Source organism: Desmodus rotundus, chromosome 4 (genome assembly GCF_022682495.2).
Source record: "Desmodus rotundus isolate HL8 chromosome 4, HLdesRot8A.1, whole genome shotgun sequence".
In the NCBI taxonomy this organism is placed as follows: domain Eukaryota; kingdom Metazoa; phylum Chordata; class Mammalia; order Chiroptera; family Phyllostomidae; genus Desmodus; species Desmodus rotundus.
The window spans coordinates 152,661,520-152,680,430 of NC_071390.1; the positions used below are offsets into that span (position 1 = coordinate 152,661,520).

At 39.4% G+C, this 18,911-nt stretch overlaps 1 protein-coding gene across 1 annotated transcript in view; it reads right to left on the bottom strand.

Annotated features, from left to right (window-relative positions):
* GABRB1 (gamma-aminobutyric acid type A receptor subunit beta1) overlaps positions 1-18,911 on the bottom strand; it is a 318,721-nt gene that overhangs the window by 13,168 nt on the left and 286,642 nt on the right. Inside the window, exons 6-8 of the mRNA XM_024573757.4 lie at positions 16,230-16,367; positions 15,983-16,135; positions 12,755-12,999 (exon numbers count right to left, since the gene is read on the bottom strand). Coding sequence (XP_024429525.1) covers positions 12,755-12,999; positions 15,983-16,135; positions 16,230-16,367 — 536 coding nt within the window. The remainder of the gene's footprint in view (positions 1-12,754; positions 13,000-15,982; positions 16,136-16,229; positions 16,368-18,911) is intronic.

Below are 18,911 nucleotides of genomic sequence, written 5' to 3' on the forward strand. Positions count from 1 at the left end.
AGCCCTGTCTATTTTCATCTCTCATCATCTCCCTCTGTGAAGCATTTTGCTCTAGTCTAACTGAGCTATCCATTGTGCCTTCTCTGGCACTTCTGGCTCCCTTATTCAGCAAATTATAATTGACTTTTGTTGTTAATAACTACTATTATTGACTTCCACTGTGTCATTTGTTTCCGTTATTTCTCATAACAACATTATGCACCATATGATAGTCTCCTAGTTCGGTGGATGGGGGAACAGAGGCTCAGAGAGCTGAGGCAAATTGCCTAAGGTTAAACAAAGAATAAGTGCCCAATCTGGGATCAAAACACAGCACACGCTTTGTCTCAAATATAATTTTCCCTCCTCTTTGCATGTTAATCAATGTTTTCTTCAATGCTCAATTTAAATCCTACTTCCTCTGTGTAGCTGCGTACCTTTCCTGATCAAGAGCTCTCTCTTTCTCAAAAAGACACATTGAGTGCATACTATTTTCCAGATACAGCATGTGTCAGGGATGTGTCTGTGTGTGTGTGTGAGAGTGAATACTATATACACACACATACTAAGTCTATGGTTGAGAAAGTCATGTGTATGAAAGTTTAGGCTACTGCAGAGGGTGATGGATTTGAAGTGACAAGAGCAAAGTACAACCTTTGTTTAAAGAAGGACAACTCCATTAGATGATAAGGTGGTGGACATGACTTTGCCAAGTGCCATGGTGTTCCGGTCATGAGAATCATAAAACATGAATTTTGTCCTTTAGCTAATACTTCTTAGAGATACAAGAGTAAGACATAAAACTGGAAGTGAAGAGAATTTTTAACCAAATGATAAATAGTACAGTATGGACTATGATTAGGGGTTCATGAAAGTGATACATCATTAGAGGTCAAGGAAGGCTGCATGGAGGAGGTGCAGCTTGCATTAGGTCTTAAAGGATGGGTAGAAGACAGAATAAGGAGTGGGCATTGAAAGCTGTTTCTTCATTCTGGTTTTATTATAAACACAGTTTCCTCATCATAAATGAAAGGCTTTCACTAGGTAATCTTAAGGGCCTGTTTCCCATTTTCGACAGTCTGAGTATGAAGAATATTCTAGGCAGAAGACGTAACAATACTGAAAAAATAGTAGTAAAACTGAATCACTTGATCTGTACTGTATGCATTATTGTTACATTATTGTGAAATTTCTCTAAGTAAACAAGTCACTAAAATTTAGAATCAGCCAGTGAAGTATACAGATGCTCCTCATTACACAGAAGTCATGGCAAACAACGTACATTTTATTAAGATATTTTGGTCTACCTTGGTGGAGACTCTGATGCCCTTATAAATTGCATGCAGTTTATTAGTTTGTGTAAATCCCCAAAATATTCTGTCATTGAGCTAGAAATAGCTTATAGTGGTGTGACATGTGACATGATGAATCCATTTTTGCAACTACCCACCATGATGTAGTTAAAACAACATTATTGTTAGGAAAGTGGAAGTGTCATCAAACAATTCTTGGTCCCCTCCAGTATCTCTCCTACACAGTCTAGGTTTTATCCTAAAAGCTGTCATTACAGACTCTATGTGTGTGTGTGTGTGTGTGTGTGAGAGAGAGAGAGAGAGAGAGAGAGAGAGAGAGAGAGAGAGAGAGATGGTGTGCTCATAAATTACTTCTGAGGTGTGCTTTCATCCTCCATTGTTCGAGCTCTTTGCTGCTGGGTAAAGTGCATGTGTGGTAACCACACCACTGCTGACATCAGCAAGCTTTTGGTTGACTCTAACCCTTGCTCTTTGGAAAAGAGTGATTTTCACTTTGCCTCAAACCTTAAAAACATCCAAGGCACCCTAATATCTATAGCTTTCCAAAAAGTACTATCTACAGAGAAAATGGCCCTTGCTTTTTCGGAAGCAGCAAGGAGCCACGTTGGGCATTGCTTCGCCATCCGCAAAGGTCAAGCGCTGTCTAGTTAGTAAGAAAATGTCAACATCTGACTTGGACACAAACCACACACTGAAGATTTTAAAACCTTGAAGCAGGAGGAAGTGAGGCAAGTGAAAATGCCAACATACTGGATTTCTAGTAGGCTAATACAGGCTAATATATTTCCTAAAGCACACTGATGCTGGATAACCGTTCAGTGAGAAAATCACTCTCTACTCCTCATGCTGCCACAAAGGAAGGCACTTTTCCTACGATCCCCAGGAGAGAAAGTATGCTTTCCGCTTCTGCTGTCCTTCCCCCCTGCCACTGCGGCCACTCGCCTATCTGATGGGCGAGGCATGCTGGGCTCTGTGTCTTCCAGGTTTTTCTCTCCCTGTGATCTGCTTGCAGAGCAGGTGCAACCTAGGTAAGGATGTTCACACTGAGCCTGCTGTGTTGGAGGGGAAGGCCTGCAGTTACTAGGTGGTTATGGCGGTTGGGGAGGTAAGTCTGTCCAGTATTGTGAGCCATGACTGTATTCTATCAACCTCACTCCTCACACCAACATTATTGATTCTTTTTCTTTTACTTTTCTTTAGGTTAGAGTGTCCCTGAACCTACATTTAGAGAAAATGCACACACTTTTTATTAACACTTCAAGGTGGTCAATAAACAAGCCCTCTCTCAGAGAGATGGTCAAAATGCAAGCTCTAGATGACTAACGAATGGGAGCAGAGAATGAAGCCTAAGATCCATAGCCCCAAGGACTTGCTAATGCTTCACCCGTACCCCAGACCCTGTGACAGAGGCATCTTTCCTGTGCTGTAAGAGGTCATTTCAGGTGGATTATGCATAAATGTTTTAAATGTTATAGTTCACTCATTCATTTATTTGTTCAGTAACTAACTGTTTATTGCGTGGTTACCATGTGTCAGCACTGTTCCAGCCACTGATGAAGAAATCAGCATGTCTATCAGCAATAGAACATCGTGTCCCATATCTTGGAAATTGGAAGATCTTGACTAATTAGCCCTCTTAAGCTGGTATCCTCCTGTACCAACCCTGTGACTCCCCCACCCCACTCTTTCTACTGGTTCTCAGTATTTTATTAGACAAACACTATGACCTCTTTCAAACTCAGGTTTTTAGTTCTCTTTCCAATAGGCTTTTATACTTTTGTTCACTCTGACCATGAAGTCTACCTTCTCCTTGCCTGCTGAGCCTTTCTCTGATCTTTCCTCCTGAAGGTCATGATACTTAACCTTGAGGCTTTCTGACCACAGGCAAATCTTGGAGGGGCTCACATATAAGGAATGTCTAGGATTTTACCACAAAGACCTGGATTGGGGGATCCTCTCCTTCCTTTCTACAGCGCAGCGCGCATCAAGCTCAACTCTGGCTCTTACATTCTGGGGACGCATGGTCCTGGGAAGATAGTAGTGAACATGATAGGCACGTTATTGAACTATCGGTGCTTAGATTGTGATGGAGAAAACCATTACCACTATGGGAAACAGTATGGAGGTTCCTAAAAAATTAAAAATACAACCACCATACAATTCAGCAGTTGCACGTCTGGGTATTTATCAGAAGGAAATGAAAACCCTCTAACTCAAAAAGATATCTGCATCCCACACTCATTGCAGCATTATTTACAATATCCAAGATATCTGAATAACCTAAGTTTTGCAACTAGAAGAAATTCTGCCTCAAGACTATAACATAGGAATCCTGCTCAAGTTTCCAGCGTGCTTAACAGATTTCAGACTTGCCATTTTCCACAATCACATGAGCCAATTCCTTAAAATAGATCTCTTTTTGTATGTGTGTTTGTTCTGTTTCTATTGGTTCTGTTTCTCTGGAGAACGCTGAGTGATAGAAAGGGTAGTGTAAAATTCGCGAGGTGGGTTTTCAAATGACTAAAGCTTTATTGATTTGACGGCTGTATTTCTTCCCTCAACAGGAACTCTAAGAAACACACAATTCATTTTCTAGCTTGGGCCTGTTCTTTATTCCACTCTCTCTCTCTCTCTCTCTCTTTCTCACCCTCTCCTCTCTGTCCCCAATATCCCCCAAACAGTGCCTTAGGTGGTGAAAAATGTTACCACTCACTGAACTTAATTGTTCTGGATATGTTCAATATATAAACATAGCAGAACTCATTTCAGTGTAATTGGAATAAAATATAATCTTGTTTTCAGTGGCAGTTTTAAAGCCCTGTTGAGAAATACCTCCGGGCTCAATTTACTTGCAAACAGAGAATTATTTTCTGCTTGCTAACTGATTCAATTAGATTCATATTCAGGAAGTGAGTCTGAAAAACAGAGCAGGGAGCCGAGAGCAGTGCTGCTGGCCGCAGACTGCGCTGCCCTCCGGAAGCCTGCAGTCCGCAGAATGAAGCTGTCCAGGCTAGTGGTTGCCTTCACCTGCTGATCGCAGCGAGCTCCGCAGCCACAGCTTCCAATCCGCCCATCCCACTCCTCCACTGCACCGCGTTCACGCTGTTGCTGTCAGTCATTTGTTCTCCCTAGGACGGCCAACCCTCCACCCGTGGTTACTAGGGAGTGCCAGCATTTGAGATGACGCCTCTTGAAATTAAATATAAAATGCATTATAACCAGCAAATTCGTTCAATACTGAATAATGCAAGTAAGGGTCATTTTTCAGATTCGTCTTCAGTGAATCCCCTTAAAATATTCACCCCAAATCTCATCAGCCATGTTTTGTTCTTCAGGTATAGGAAAGAGTGATTTTGGCCAGATTCCTTTCCCATAGTCGAAGGGGAGATGTTCAGACTGTGTAATGTCGGTGTGTGTGGGAACGCCTTGGGGTTTGAGAACGCTGACTGTGGTATCTCATCAGGTAGAATCTTCTACTTTAGTGCCTTAGCCGGGGCTCTGTAGACAATCAGCACTTCTATACTTTATTCCTCTTGACTGGGGCAGATTATGAACTAAAGGTGGAGTGGAATTATCAATTAGCTTAGATTCTAATAGAGGGATTTCAGGAGAAGGAAATAGCTTGGAAAAGCTACATTCGGGCCACTTCAAATGTCAACACACAAATTGAAAGGCATCTATTATTAACACACATATTGTAACCACTAACTGTCCTAATAAAAATAAATGTCCTTCATTAGAAAATATTATATATATATACATATATTTAATTTTGAAAGGTACCAAACAGTTCTCATTTTGAAAAGGCTTCAACATTTTTTCAAAACATAGGAGTATAATAGGAAAATAGTTCTCAATTACACATGAAGTCTAAGAGCATGCCTTTTGGTTTTATAATTAATTTGTTAACTCACTTATTATTTTAAGACATTTAAGTGCCTGATTTGTGCCAGGCACAGTGACAGGCATTGCAACACCAAAGACGGAAGATGCCGTATCTGCATTTAAGGCCGCTCTGTCTCTGCAGCCTTTATCATTACCTGGCATTAGATGTGTGTTTGCGTGTGTGCTGTTCACTGTGGGTCTGGCCCACCCACATGTGAGCTTTTGTTTTAGTCAGAGCTGACAGTATCCCCGGTGCACAGAGTGTTTGCATAGTATGAACTCATCACATATCTGTTAAGTGGAAAAAAAGAGGAAGCATTGAGCATAGGGCTATACTAGAGGAGGAGCACCAGCTCCACCCGAGGAGCGTGGGAAGACGTCAGTCAAGATGTGAATCTGCGTAACAAGCCAAACAAAGTTTCCAAAGAGTGAAAACATGGCCCTTTGGGAAAAACTATGTTTTAATTCTGGAGCCAAGTGCGTGTTGGTGAAGGGGAGAGGGAGGCATGATAGGCAGAAGAATAAAACACAATGAGCTTGTGGTGGACCTTGCGGCCCACATTAAGGAGTCTGGATATTTTCCTTTAGGCAAAGAGTGTGAGGTGGGTTGTGATGAAAGCCTATTGCTTTGACATCCCTGATAGGACTCCGCCTTTCCGATGACATCACCCTGACTGTCCTTTGGTGCATGTGACTAAGGTGTTCTTCAGGGACCAGCATGTGCCCCAGACCTGAAGCTTTAATGTTTTTTCATCTTCCTGGTCAGAGGGATTGATTTCTTCCTGAGAATATGACTCAATCCTAGGACTTTTGCTTGTTACTATTTGGTATAAGAAAGACTTTTCTTCGGGGGTTGTTGAGCTTTGACACAACCCTAAACTCTGGAGTTGTGGGATGACCAGGACAGAGGGTCTACTGGGAATAAAGCCAATAGAGAGGGGAGCAGAATTAAGAGATGAAGAGAGACGCCAGCTAGTGACATTGTGTGAACATCTGTGTACAGCCAGCCACCTGTGAAACGACAGCCATGCCTGGGCTCTTCAGCTACGTCGGCCAAAGCATCTCTCTCCTTTTTTGTTTCTGAAGCCAGTTCAGTAAGTTTGATTCCTTTCTTGTTCACCAAAACTGTCCTAGTTGTTTGGGTACAGATGAAAATAAGCTTTGGGCACCAGAGAGAAAATGACAAACAGATAAAGAAATAGATGAGGTGTGTGTGTGTGTGTGTGTGTGTGTGTGTGTGTGTGTGAGAGAGAGAGAGAGAGAGAGAGAGAGAGAGAGAGGGGGGGGGGCGTATTTGTAGAATATTGGAAGGGTTGGAAGGGAAAATGAGACTGCTACAGACTCTGGAAACTAGATAGGATTAAGCAAAGGCTGGAGAACAAAAAGTGAAACAAGCCAGATTTGATTTGGGCAGGGATTTAAGGGCCAAAGCAGATCATTTGCTGCCAACACAAATTTCTCCAGAATCCCAGATGCTATGTCAGAGTAGTTCAAGTTCCATCAAAGGCTGAGGGCCGTGCCCTAGTGGCCGGAGGGCGAAGCGGGGATGTGGGGTCCTGGGCCTGGGGCAAAGGCTGCCTGATAGAGATATCCAGCTATTCCAGGCTAGACCTCAGGAGAGCTCTGTGTACTTTCATGGTGCACGTTGTATCTTGGAATTAGTCACAATACAAAGCTAATTCACATTTACAAATTTGTGTAAAAGCGTAGATGTCTAAAATGCAGACGACTCACCACAGAGAATAAAAATGGGAGAAAAGAGCCCAGGTTGGAGTATCAACATGTAATTTGAAGGGAAATATTTCTTAACTGTTGGGATTACAACTGTACTTTTGGAATGAATCTTTGGCAGATTCCAGCCGTGTCCTCCATGACTTGGAATGTTTTTGAATGAGTCTCTGATCACAGACCATCCATGCAAAATGCATTTAATCTTAGGTGGATTTATTGGCAAATGGTCAGGCCTTGTGGCTTGCAGACACAACCATGTAAGTTCCAGGTTACTATAAAAGTGGTCCAAAAGCCCAAGTGGCTTCCTTACAGCCTGGTTTTACAGCCTAGTTGTATTATGAAATGTGTCTTTCAAAACTCTAAATACCATCTCTAGTTTGAAATGATGCCCAAGGGGTTCATGAATCTACAGTCTTTATCACCTTGGAGGTTGGAACTCTCCTAATGTCTGGATTCAGCATCTGTACTCATATAAAAAGGTGCTTCAGTGCAGCTGGTGGAAAAATAAATCAAGACAAAGAAAGCATTTCTGAGGCTTCGGTACAGCTATCCCTTGACATGAATGCCCAGCCAAGCTATCAAAAGTACTGTGTAATAAATGATCAATGCCACTCTTTGCTCCAGGGAACCAAGGCAAATATTAGGGATCCCTCAGATGAAAATTCTCTGGGACCACAGCACATATATCATTTGAATTCAACTGTTTACAAGGATCTAAAGGGACGGAAAAGGACGATTCAACCAGGAAATACAAGGAAAAACCCAAGGTCGTGTTCTAGTTTTTATATTTAACCAGGAGGTAGCATTTTAAAATACCACAGTGGTGGCATCATTATCTTAAGTGCTGGAGATGCTACAATGAACAGATGAAGTAATACATTTGTATAATTATTGACATATTGTCTGTCTGAGCCCCTAGTTTTAGAAGAGGATAAGGACGAATGGATCTAAAAAACCTAAGTAGCTGCAGGGATGATTATGTTGCCTGAGATGGTAACAATGTATTATTTATTCCATATAAATGTGAAGAAGTTTATACAATCTTAGCCATAATACTCCTTTGACGAGTATATCGATCTGAAGTCACACAACACTGTGATTCACAAAGACTAGCAGAGGTTGATATGAAATATGTTTCAAGAAATGTTAAAAATCAAAGTGATAGAAACAGCAAGAAAGTCAGGGGCAGAACTAAAGGGAACTATCTCTCTTTTTCTTACTATTATAAAAAAGGATTTTATAAGACATATGTAACACTCAATACCTTGCGCGTTACCTAAGAACTCATCTTGAATGGAGGCCCCTCTAGCATTTATTCATTCAACAGGAACTTATTTGGTATTTTCTCTGTTCTAGCCATTGCGGAAAGAACAATAAACATCATAGAGTGCCTACTCTTGGGAAGCCTGAACTCTAAGAGACAGACATTAACAAATAATTACAGAAATAAACATGTACTCACAATTGTGGTGAGTCCTATGGAAGAAGAGCACAAGATACCGTGCAAATAGATAATGAGGGTACCAAACATAAGCCAACTGAGGGGTCAGTTGAGGCATCTCTTGAGGTAGTAGCATGCATGCTAAGAGTTGATACAATGGAAAAATTGAGAGAAGGCCAATATTGTCTTCAATTTCACTGATCCTTTGCTGTATAAAATATGGTTCTAATCCATCTAATAATTTTTTGATTCTATGATTTCCATTGGTTCTTTTTCTTACTTTCTGCACCCCTCCCCCGAGACTCACTATCTCTTCAAGCATTTTAAAAATATTTTCCTTTGGTCTTTATTTTAACTTTTTTTTTTTTTTGAAATGACTGTAGATCTCGAAGAAATTTCAAAGATAGCAGAGAGGTTCCACGTTCTCTTCCCCTGGTTTCTCCTATTCATTACGTCTTATTTAGCTATTGTGCAGTAGCAAAACCACAACACTGACAGCGGCGTAGAGTGTGTACAGACCTGTTTAATGTTATCAATGTGTGGATTCTCGTAACTGCCACTGCAATCAAGATACAGAGCTGTTCCCCCACAGCAAAGCTCGCCCTCACGCTATCATCCCTTTAGGGGCAATCACACCTGGGCCCTGCTCCCCTCTCCCCCCCACTGCTAACTCCTGGCAACCCCCGATTTGTTCTCATCTCTGAAATTTGGTTTCAGGAGTGTTGCACAGATAGAATCATGCAGCATGTACTGTTTTACGATTGGCGTTTTACATTCAGCATAATGCCCTTGAATGCCATCCAAGTTGTTGCAGGTATCAACAGTTCATTACGTCTTGTTGGACTAGTATTTCATGGTGTGGATGGATTACAGTTTGTTTAACCACTTACCAGTTAGAAGATAGTTTGGTTGTTTCCAATTATGGGCTATTTCCTATGAATTTTTAAATGTATTCATTATAGTTATTGTTATTATTGATAGTCCTTACCTTCTAAATCGCATCTAAGGCTTTTTGCAGGTTTGTTTTTGCTGACTAATTTTTTTCTTTCTCTTGACTATGGGCATATTTTCCTGTTTCTTCTCATGTTTAGTAATTTATTATAGACTAGATATGTTGCTGATGCATGACAGAGACTCTGGATTCTGCTATCTTCCCTGAAAAATGTTTTCACAGGCAGTTAAATTACTAACGGATCACTTAGAATGTGTAGAGACTTGGTTTTTTGTTTAGGGTAAATCTATTTTTCCCCCTTAACCCAAGGAAAATCTTTTATTCTTGTGACCTAGTTTTTACTCCTGAGGCATGATGCTTTTGGGGTTTTTATGAAAAACCTAATTTATTTACCAACTGGCCCCAAATGGCTGGATTCAAACTCCAAACTCTGACTTCCATACGGAGAACAACAGGTAAAATTTCTGTTAATTGCTTTTTCAGCCTTCCAACTGTTTTTCTCTTCTGGACTTCTTGACATTTTACCTATACATTTGCAGTTCAAGGATTAGCCAGGGATTCATGGGAAGCTTATACTCAGACTTTAACTCTCTCCTGTAGCTTACTTCTTTCTGGAAATTTCAGGAACTCTGGAAATACTAAACTGCATGCTCTGATTCATCAGACCACTAAAAGTAAAAGCTACAGTTTTTTTTAAGTTCTTTTGTCCTACATTTCCCAGATTGAGGAGCGGCCTCAGGGAAAAAGTGATGTAAAAACAGATTTCATGAAGTGTAGTTGCCTCCATTTGAGGGGTGACTTCCCGCTAGTTTTTGCTTGGTTTTTCGTTACTTTTCCATGTCTACAAACAGAGTTTAAAAATTCTTCTCAAGGTTAATAATTTTTAATCTATAGGAGGGTTAGTCTGCTATTAACTGCTTTGTCATGTCTTAACATGTTTTGTTTTTGAATTTTGGCACAATTTTGTCTACTTAAATTTCTGTGAAAAGCATTTGTGGACTCCTAGTCTAGCTTTCCATGGATAAAAACACATTTTTTCTTCTTTAACTATTTCATCTCTTGACAATTGAGAGATTTTTCTGTTTTCTCCTGTATTTCAAATTAAAAACAAAACAAAACTCTATTCTTCTGGAATAAAAGTTTCCTGGTTTGAGATACAATGAAATCTTACTATGTTTAAGCTCAGTATTATGCAAACAAACTGTTGATGAAATAAAGATCAGTTAGATGAGAACTTTTAAATTATTCATTAGCCAGTCACTAAGTCCTCGTCAGCGCAATATGCTGTATACATCTAGATATGATATAATAAATGCGGCTTTCTTCCTGCCTTTATTTTTCCTTTACCACCGCAGAAAATTTCTCATATCCTGATGTGGAGTCACGGTAAATGCCCAAAATGTTTGGTTAAAGTTTGTTTTATAACCTTTTTATTTTATTAGAATAAATAGATTTTAGTTTGCTTGACCTTTCCATTTAATTATCTCTCTATAGTACATTGCTTTTCTAGTAATTGAAAAGCCATTTTCTCCATCTTGCCTTCCCAACTGTTCCTATCTTCTGCGTGTCTATGTAGAACACATCTTCTGAGTTTTCCTACCAGTGGAACCGTTGAATGTATCGCCTTATCTATGTAGGGCCTGCCCCCAAGATGTGTCAGCTAGCACACACTAAGCGATGCGGAAAGCCAGCTAGTAGGGTGATTGGGCAAGTGAGTTGAGGATGACAACACAAAGGAGGTGTCCTTGAACACTATGGCTAAAATACTTAGAAAGCTATTAGGGTTGCAGTCACACAGTGGGAAGCTTCTTCCTTTCAGACGTGGTTATCAAAATGAATGCTATACTGTCTCCTTTTATAATCCAGCCACCTTATATGAGTATTTCCCAGCGAGATGAGAGAGTTCTCAAGGGCAAGTGTCATGCCTAGTTTTTCTCCGTCAGCATCGAGCATAGTGTTTCACAGTCGAGTAAAATTTATTTGAATGCATTGCTTTGAAGTTTGACCATGTGGTCGAGCCTGTATGTTTTCTTTGTTTATCATTTTCTAATTACCTGGCAGTGTTTGTCCAGATTTGAGATCCTGCTAAAGAGCATGAAGATACACCTGGAAGATTCATGATTTGGCTTCTGCCTGATTCTCCAGCCACATCTCATACTAGTGTGTTTTCCCTCTCACTTACGGTGCTCTTGCTACATTGGTCTTCTCTCAGTACTTCAAGACATCAAGCAATTCCTGCCTCAGAGCCTAGTGGGACATGGCACGGCTGCTGCTTTTCTTCTCTTAGGTCTCACATCAAATGATAATTCCTCACAGAGGCAGGTCTTCCTGATCACCTGATCCAAGTTCCCTGTTCCCTTGAACCTGAACCATTCTCATCCTCATTACCCTGCTTTACTTTCTTCCTAGAATGTACCTTTAACTGAAATGTATTTTTGTAACACTGGGTTGCGTGTATGGTGCCTGTCTTCCCATGTTAGAACCTAAGCTCCCTGAGGGCAAGGAACTTTGTCTCATCCAGAGCAGTATACCCGGTGCTCGGAACAGTGGTTAAATGAATGAATATTTGGGTTGTCATCCGTGTGCCATCTTGAAAACAATCTGTAGTGAATGCAGTATTTTAATGTACGTAATTTTAAACTAATTCCAGTGAAAGTGGCATAGAAGTAGAGAGTACAGAGATGTTTTAAAAGAATAAGCAGAGCATTATAATGGGAAAAATTCAATGAAGATAAATAAATAAAAGAATAAACAGAGCATTAATTTAATTTAATTCCATCCCCTGAGAACATAGGTCATAAGATCTCCCAATAAAAAGCAAAAGAAAAAGAATGACAATATCTTGTACAATATATAATAATAGCTACTACTTACTGAGTACTTACTATGTTCCAGGTATTGTTTCAAATGCTAAACTAAAAAAGAAACCTGATTTAACTGTTATAACTGTGATACCATAATACCCTCCATTTATAGACAAGATGCTGCGAGCTGGCACTCAATGAGGAGTTACACAGGCTGATTTGCCTGAAGTTATAAAGCCAGCAGGTGGCAGAGCTGGGAATTGAATCCAAGCAGGTTGATTCCAGTCTGTGGTTGTAACCACTGTGCTGTATTGTCTCATTTCCACTTCAGAGTACAGAGTTCATTCACTTTAGTTCTTATTTATTTGTCAAGCAGACCTGGAATTATTCCTTTGCATATTGTTCTATAACTACATAGCTTAGAATAACGAACTTGAGGCTGAATTTTAGGCCCAGGTACATTATTAATCTATGTAAACTTCCACCTACCTTCTATCCTCAGTTCTCAAATATGGAAAATGAAGGGTTGTTTGAGGTTTATTAAAAATAAACTAAAATATATGTATTTTTTGCTCTATTGTGGGAGCCCTGAGCACCATGCTGCTGATACATTTCAGAAGAGTCTTGTTAGGAACGTTTAATACATTACCTGGACTTTATTCATCTCCAGTTTGTTCTTCTCGTTGGCATTCTGGTTTTGTTTGCCCGCTCCCTTTTTCTGGGGGCCCTTTCCAAAGAAGATGTAATTCACAAAGGCATATTCCAGCAGAGCCAGGAACACAAACACGAAGCAACCCATCAGGTAAATATCAATCGCTTTGACATAGGGGATCTTTGGCAGGGTCTCCCTGAGGTGCGTGCTGATGGTTGTCATTGTCAGCACCGTGGTGATTCCTATAAAACAGAAAGACACATCTTAGCTGACTGCACTTGTTAAGTTGCCCTTTGTAAGACTGAGAGGACAGATGTCATTCCCACGTTGAGGCCCCAGAAGGATGGCAATAAGGCAGTAAGCCACTGGCTGGGCAGGAAGGCAGACATTTTGCAAGATGAAGTTGCAGCCCCTACACAGTTCATGAACAAATCATAAAATGAAATGCATCATTAAGGGAGAGTTAAAAACCATTAAAAATAATGCACGAATAAAAAAGACAGGTAGTTGGAAAGGCATATCAAAATCCCATTGATATGCCTACTGTCCGAGGTCAAATACTCCTCATTTTATTACATGCTACATCTACGTTCTTCCCTCTTTTAGCATCTCATCTCCCCTCTAAATTGTCCTTGTGATACGGATCCCCACAGCGGCCACTACCTTGCTGGAAGTTGGTGACCACGTTGAGAAAATCGACGTCACTCCATGAATCTATAATACACCTAGGTCACAAGGTCAGTATTACATTTTAAAATAAATCGATAGCGAGACAACACTAAAAGAAGAAGCATATAAGAAAGTTCATGATTTGCATTAAGCATTTGATTGGTGTATTTTAAGACATAATAACATGTTGTTGCTTTGGATTTTCAAATATTACCTCTAGTTTCTTGATCCCAGAACCTAGAATGAGTTCATTCCCTGGAGCCAAGAAAACCATCCTAAATAATTCAGCGTGGATTTGTTAAAGAAGTTTACAGCTGTAAGTTCTTAAAATGAAGATTTTGCACTATCTACTTTGTTAAATATAGCATTCTTAACCACATAATGTTTGTGTGGCTGCATAATAAATATTTGGTGTTGATGAAGTGATAATTGGAAAAAACAAGAAGTGTAAAAGAAGTTGGAATCTCATGTAGATGGTTTGTGCTGTAATACTAATATTGCCCATTTGTATGGCATTTTACAGTTTTAAACATTAGTTATGAATTATGTGGCTGTCACAACAGCTTGCTGAGTGTGATGGGGCAGGTGTGTCATTTCAATTTTATAGCTGAATAGAGAGAAACTCTGAGATTAGTTATTTTGCTGTAGATCACCCAGTTAGGGGCAAAAAAAGCAAGGAGCTGGTAAATAACAGCTTTTAAAGTAAACGCAGAGAATGCTGAAAACTTGAAACTTGATGGCAGCCCTTAAAGACAGAACATATGAAATGAATAATACAGAAAAAAGGAAAGCTTGCGAAGTGTAGGGAAGGTAGAAAATGAAAAGGGAAAAAATAACTTAGCACTCATTTGCCTGGTCAGATAATTCCAGATAGATTTCCTGAGTTGACTCTTTAACTTTCAGGGGGACAGATGAAGTAGGAAGTCCAGACTACCATACAAAAAGTTGAATTAGTTTAGATCAGTGATGAATTCAGTTGTGCCACACTGGTAGGAAATGCCATCCTGAGCAGTCTTACTTTTGAATAAAATTTTAAATTTCAACTAATATAATTCTAGCTAATGTCCTTGACAGAAACGAACAGTTCATGTACAAACCCACTTGTGGCATTTCTGCTTTTACTCCTTGGTTTAAATTTTTTGTGCAAGATGGGTTACTCAATGAATGTCTTTTGTACTTACACAAGTGTGAAAATATGACAGGTTTTACATTTCTAAGTGCAGGCTAAGTCAGCATATTTATAGGCTGACCTCTAATTAAAATATCAATAGCTTTGAGGCTTGATGTGTAAGGAGAACCACAATTTATGACCTTTATAGTTGTCATTCTCTGCAGTGGACCTCATCCAGTGAGTTTTCCTTAACCACAGCATACACATAGGCATGTTCACATTCAAATGACGTGCAGATACATGCGTATGATATGATACACTATTTGTTTACTTTCTGTAGTCTTGGAATGTTCAAAGGTTGATCAGGGACGCCAGTACTTGGCTTTGTGAGCCTTATGCACTCAGGTGTTAGAAGTAAGCTGTAGCGATGACAATTAATCTAGGTATGAGAGGGTATGCTGATCATCTAGCCCCGGTCAGTAATCTCAGAAGAGAAGAAGTGTGTATATTAGCCAGAAATCATGCTGTTTTATATTTGTGTGTGTGTGAGAATAAGCCCCAGAAAGTGAAAACTGAAATGGCTGTATGATAAAATAATGAGACAGATCCACCCATGCTCCGATTCATCAAACAGACCTCATACATTCTAACTTTCCAAGGAAGCCTTTAGTCTCAAAAATAGCCTTACAGCTCGCAGCAACTACTCAGCCATGACAAGATTAATTCTGAATTTTGTTCCCTCAGGAAGGAAACCATTTTTACTCTGTGCTGATCACAGATCATTAACGTAGCTGATGAATTGTCTGTGCCTTCCTCAAGCGCGTGAGCTCCACTTCAGGGAGACTCAGATCAATATGATTTAATTTCAGTTAATGTTCAAGAGAGAGAATTTCCCAACTTTCGACATAGCTTTTTAATAGTAACGACATCTAGCTTTCTTCAAATCCGTTTGATAATGTATTATAAATGTCCTCCACTGTAACAATCAGGGACTGAAGAGAAAATCATCACACGGTGAGTAAAAATTAATGTAGTAAGGATTTAAAAATATACCCTAAGAAGCACTTATGTAATATTGAACATACTCCAAGGTTTTCTTTTTTATTAATTTTGGTAAAATGCTAAAAAAGTATTACAATGTAAAACATTCACTCTGTATGTGCTTGCGCTTAAATGTTTTTTTATCAAGCATTCTTTTCTCCCCATATTTTTTATTGTTGTTCAAGTACAGTTGTCTCCATTTTCCTCCCACCACTCTCCCCAACCCCAGCCATCCTCACTTCCCACCCTTGATCCTACCCCCCTTTGGCTTTGCCCATGTGTCCTCTATACTAATCTTATTCCTTGGCTTGTATGAGAGAAGACCATTGCTTATAATTCCAGACATTGGTTATTTGTTTAAAGCTACATTCCACCAGCTCTCTGCAGTACCGAGAATGCATTACCTAGTGCGACTCTGGCTGCAGAAGCATCATAGTTGATCCAAAAAGACACCCAGGATAGAATTGTAATCAGTGTGGAAGGCATGTAGGTCTGTAAAATGAAGTAACCGATGTTTCTCTTTAGACGAAAACTCAGTGACAGTCGTGGATATGACCCTGAGTTGAAAAAAAAAATCAGATTATCACTTGGTTGAAACCATCTTCATTCTTTCACAGTGCTCCTGACTTATTTTGGGGGAAACATCCTCACCGGTCGTGAACTCCACCTTCTTGGACACCATCTTGTAGTCAACGATTGAAAACTGAGGAAGCTCAATTTTATTGACTCCCGTTACTGCTCCCTCTCCGCCATTCCAGTAAAACTCGATGTCATCGGTGGTATAACCATCTGAAACCAAGAAATATAGCAGAGTTAAACAGAATTCAGTTGGTGTAGGAATTCATTTTGAAGACTTGGAGTTGGAGAGAAAATTTCTAGCAAGTTCTGGTAAGATGACTGTGTTTTAAATCAGGATTCCTCATGGGTCTCATGGTGAGTGCTACTTTTGATGGGTTGCTGGTGGCTGCATTGAGAAGATGGGTGCATCTAGCTTTGTGGACCTAAGTTCTGCGATCATTCAATGATATCTGGTATCACTGTTGCATGTTTATTCTCCTATGTCTACCAATGGGTACTTTTTGGTGAGATTGGGGGTAGGGTGGCTGGATTCCAGGTGTCTGGGCATAGATTTTTACTATGCATCATTTAATAACCAGTATAATAATAATTGAGCACCTATTTGTTAGAAGGGAAAGAGAAAGGGGAAAGGATGTATAAGGAAAGACCAAATTTATACATACCTGCTAGATGATGGAGACTTAGAAAAATACATTTAAAAAATCAGGCAAACTTCTACTCAAATAGTTTTATTATTGTTAATACGTAGGTGAAATGTTTAAGAACTATGTGAATTCTTGATGATCTTTTCATACCTTAATATTTGTGGTGGTGATCATTAGTTAATTTAAGGGGAATGTATGTTGCAGTAGGGGGTCCACCCCGAAGCCTATTCTCTTCCTCCTTTCACTTCTGCTCCCACTTGCCATTGGTCCAACTGGGTTATGGTCTTATTTAAGAGGGACTTGCATGAAAACAATGTATTTTAACATATATTTAATAATGTAACAATCATTTAAGGTATATTGAAGACTGCATTTGTCCCTTTCTACCTGCTAGAGACAAAGATCTTTCTAAGCTCATTTCCTATTTATATTCACCTTCAATAAAAAACATTACATCTTTTTTTTCCCATTAGAATTACTAGGGTTTGTATTTCAAAAGTATAATGTAGCCAACATTATGTTGACTTACTTATGATGAAAGCCAGTAAAATTTTTTGGAGAGGCAAAAAAGTATATTTAAAATTTAGAAGTGGAATATCAGGACCTCATCAACATATCACTGCAAGAATGTAAAAAATTTTAAGCTATTTTTCCCTTTTTTCTGAGGGAAAATAAACCTGACTTAACTTTGCTGCTTTAAACATTTCTAACTTCTCTTCAAAAAGCTTTTTAAAAGAATTCTTCACCCTGAACTCATTAAACTCACTACTGTTTTATATTTTTTACTTTTGCCACTTTACAAAAGCTATTATTTGCTGTAATATAATTCAATTTATTTTATTTAATTTTAATTCTCTTTAAATCATCTCCTTCTGGGTCCAAGAACTTTTCCTCTCTTCATAGGGTAATCTTCCACATTCTGTAAGCCATTTCACAACGACCCAAGTGTAGACATAGAAATAAAAGGTATATACTTTTAGATGTAAGTAACCCCCAGTGTCTGAGACCCTCTTTACTCACTGGACTTAGAGTGGTCTACACTTATTGGCATTCTAGAGGTTTATACCAAGTTTGGGTATAGATAGGTCTGTAAGACTGTGATTCTTAACATATTTTTGAGAATCTGATACAAACTTCTGAACTGAAGATAGTGAGAAGGCAAACTACAGACCGGGGGAAAATGTGTGCGACATAAATGCCCCTCAATGGAGAAATAGTTAACTAAATGATGGCTTGTCAATGTGCTGTTATTATGAAGCCATAAAAAAGAAAGAGGATGTTTTATATATAATATGGAAAACTCTCCCAAAACACTTTTAATAAAAAATAACTAAAGTTCATTCAGATCAATAATGTTTACAACATGCCAACAACATGTGTGTGAAAAACATGGGAAAAGCAAAAATATATTTGTCTGTATGTGTATATGCACAAAAAACTCTGGAGGGTCAGACAACAAACTAGTATCAGTGATTTCCTTTCCGGGGCCTAAGTTAATGGATGATAGGAATGGGAGGGGATGAAACACTATATATATTTTCATATTGTAATTCTTGAAACATGAAAATATATTAACAAGTCAAAGCTTTAAGTTAAAAACAAGGCAATTCTAGAATCCTGTATATTTTCTACATGTGAGCAATGAGGTTTCATATACACAGCACCAGTGTGAAAGATGGAGACATGGAGAAGATGCAGAATGGAGTTAAAAATAACAGCAGAGACGTAGTGGAGTACACATTTCCCCAAATTCTCATTATTCTGCAGCTTGGGTTCGTCAGAGGGGGACTGAGTGCACTGTGGCCAAGATTTCAGTAGAGATGAACCCTGCCTTGTAATGCTGGGCCTTTTAGAGGATCAGGTGGACATTTGTCTGTTTATGTGACTGTGTGATGACGGAAAGTCCTGGGGGAGGCGGTGGCCTGGTCAGAGAGGCCTAGCCTTGGGAGCTCAGCAGCTGGGACCAGTCTGAGCTTCTATCACTCAGCTCACATCTGCTGAGTCTGCTCTCTGAGGAGGAAGAAAATGAACTTTCAGGATCATCTGGACCATTGTCCCTTCAGAGCTATGAAAGTGCCTTTCTAGCAACACAACATCCGCTAAAAAATTC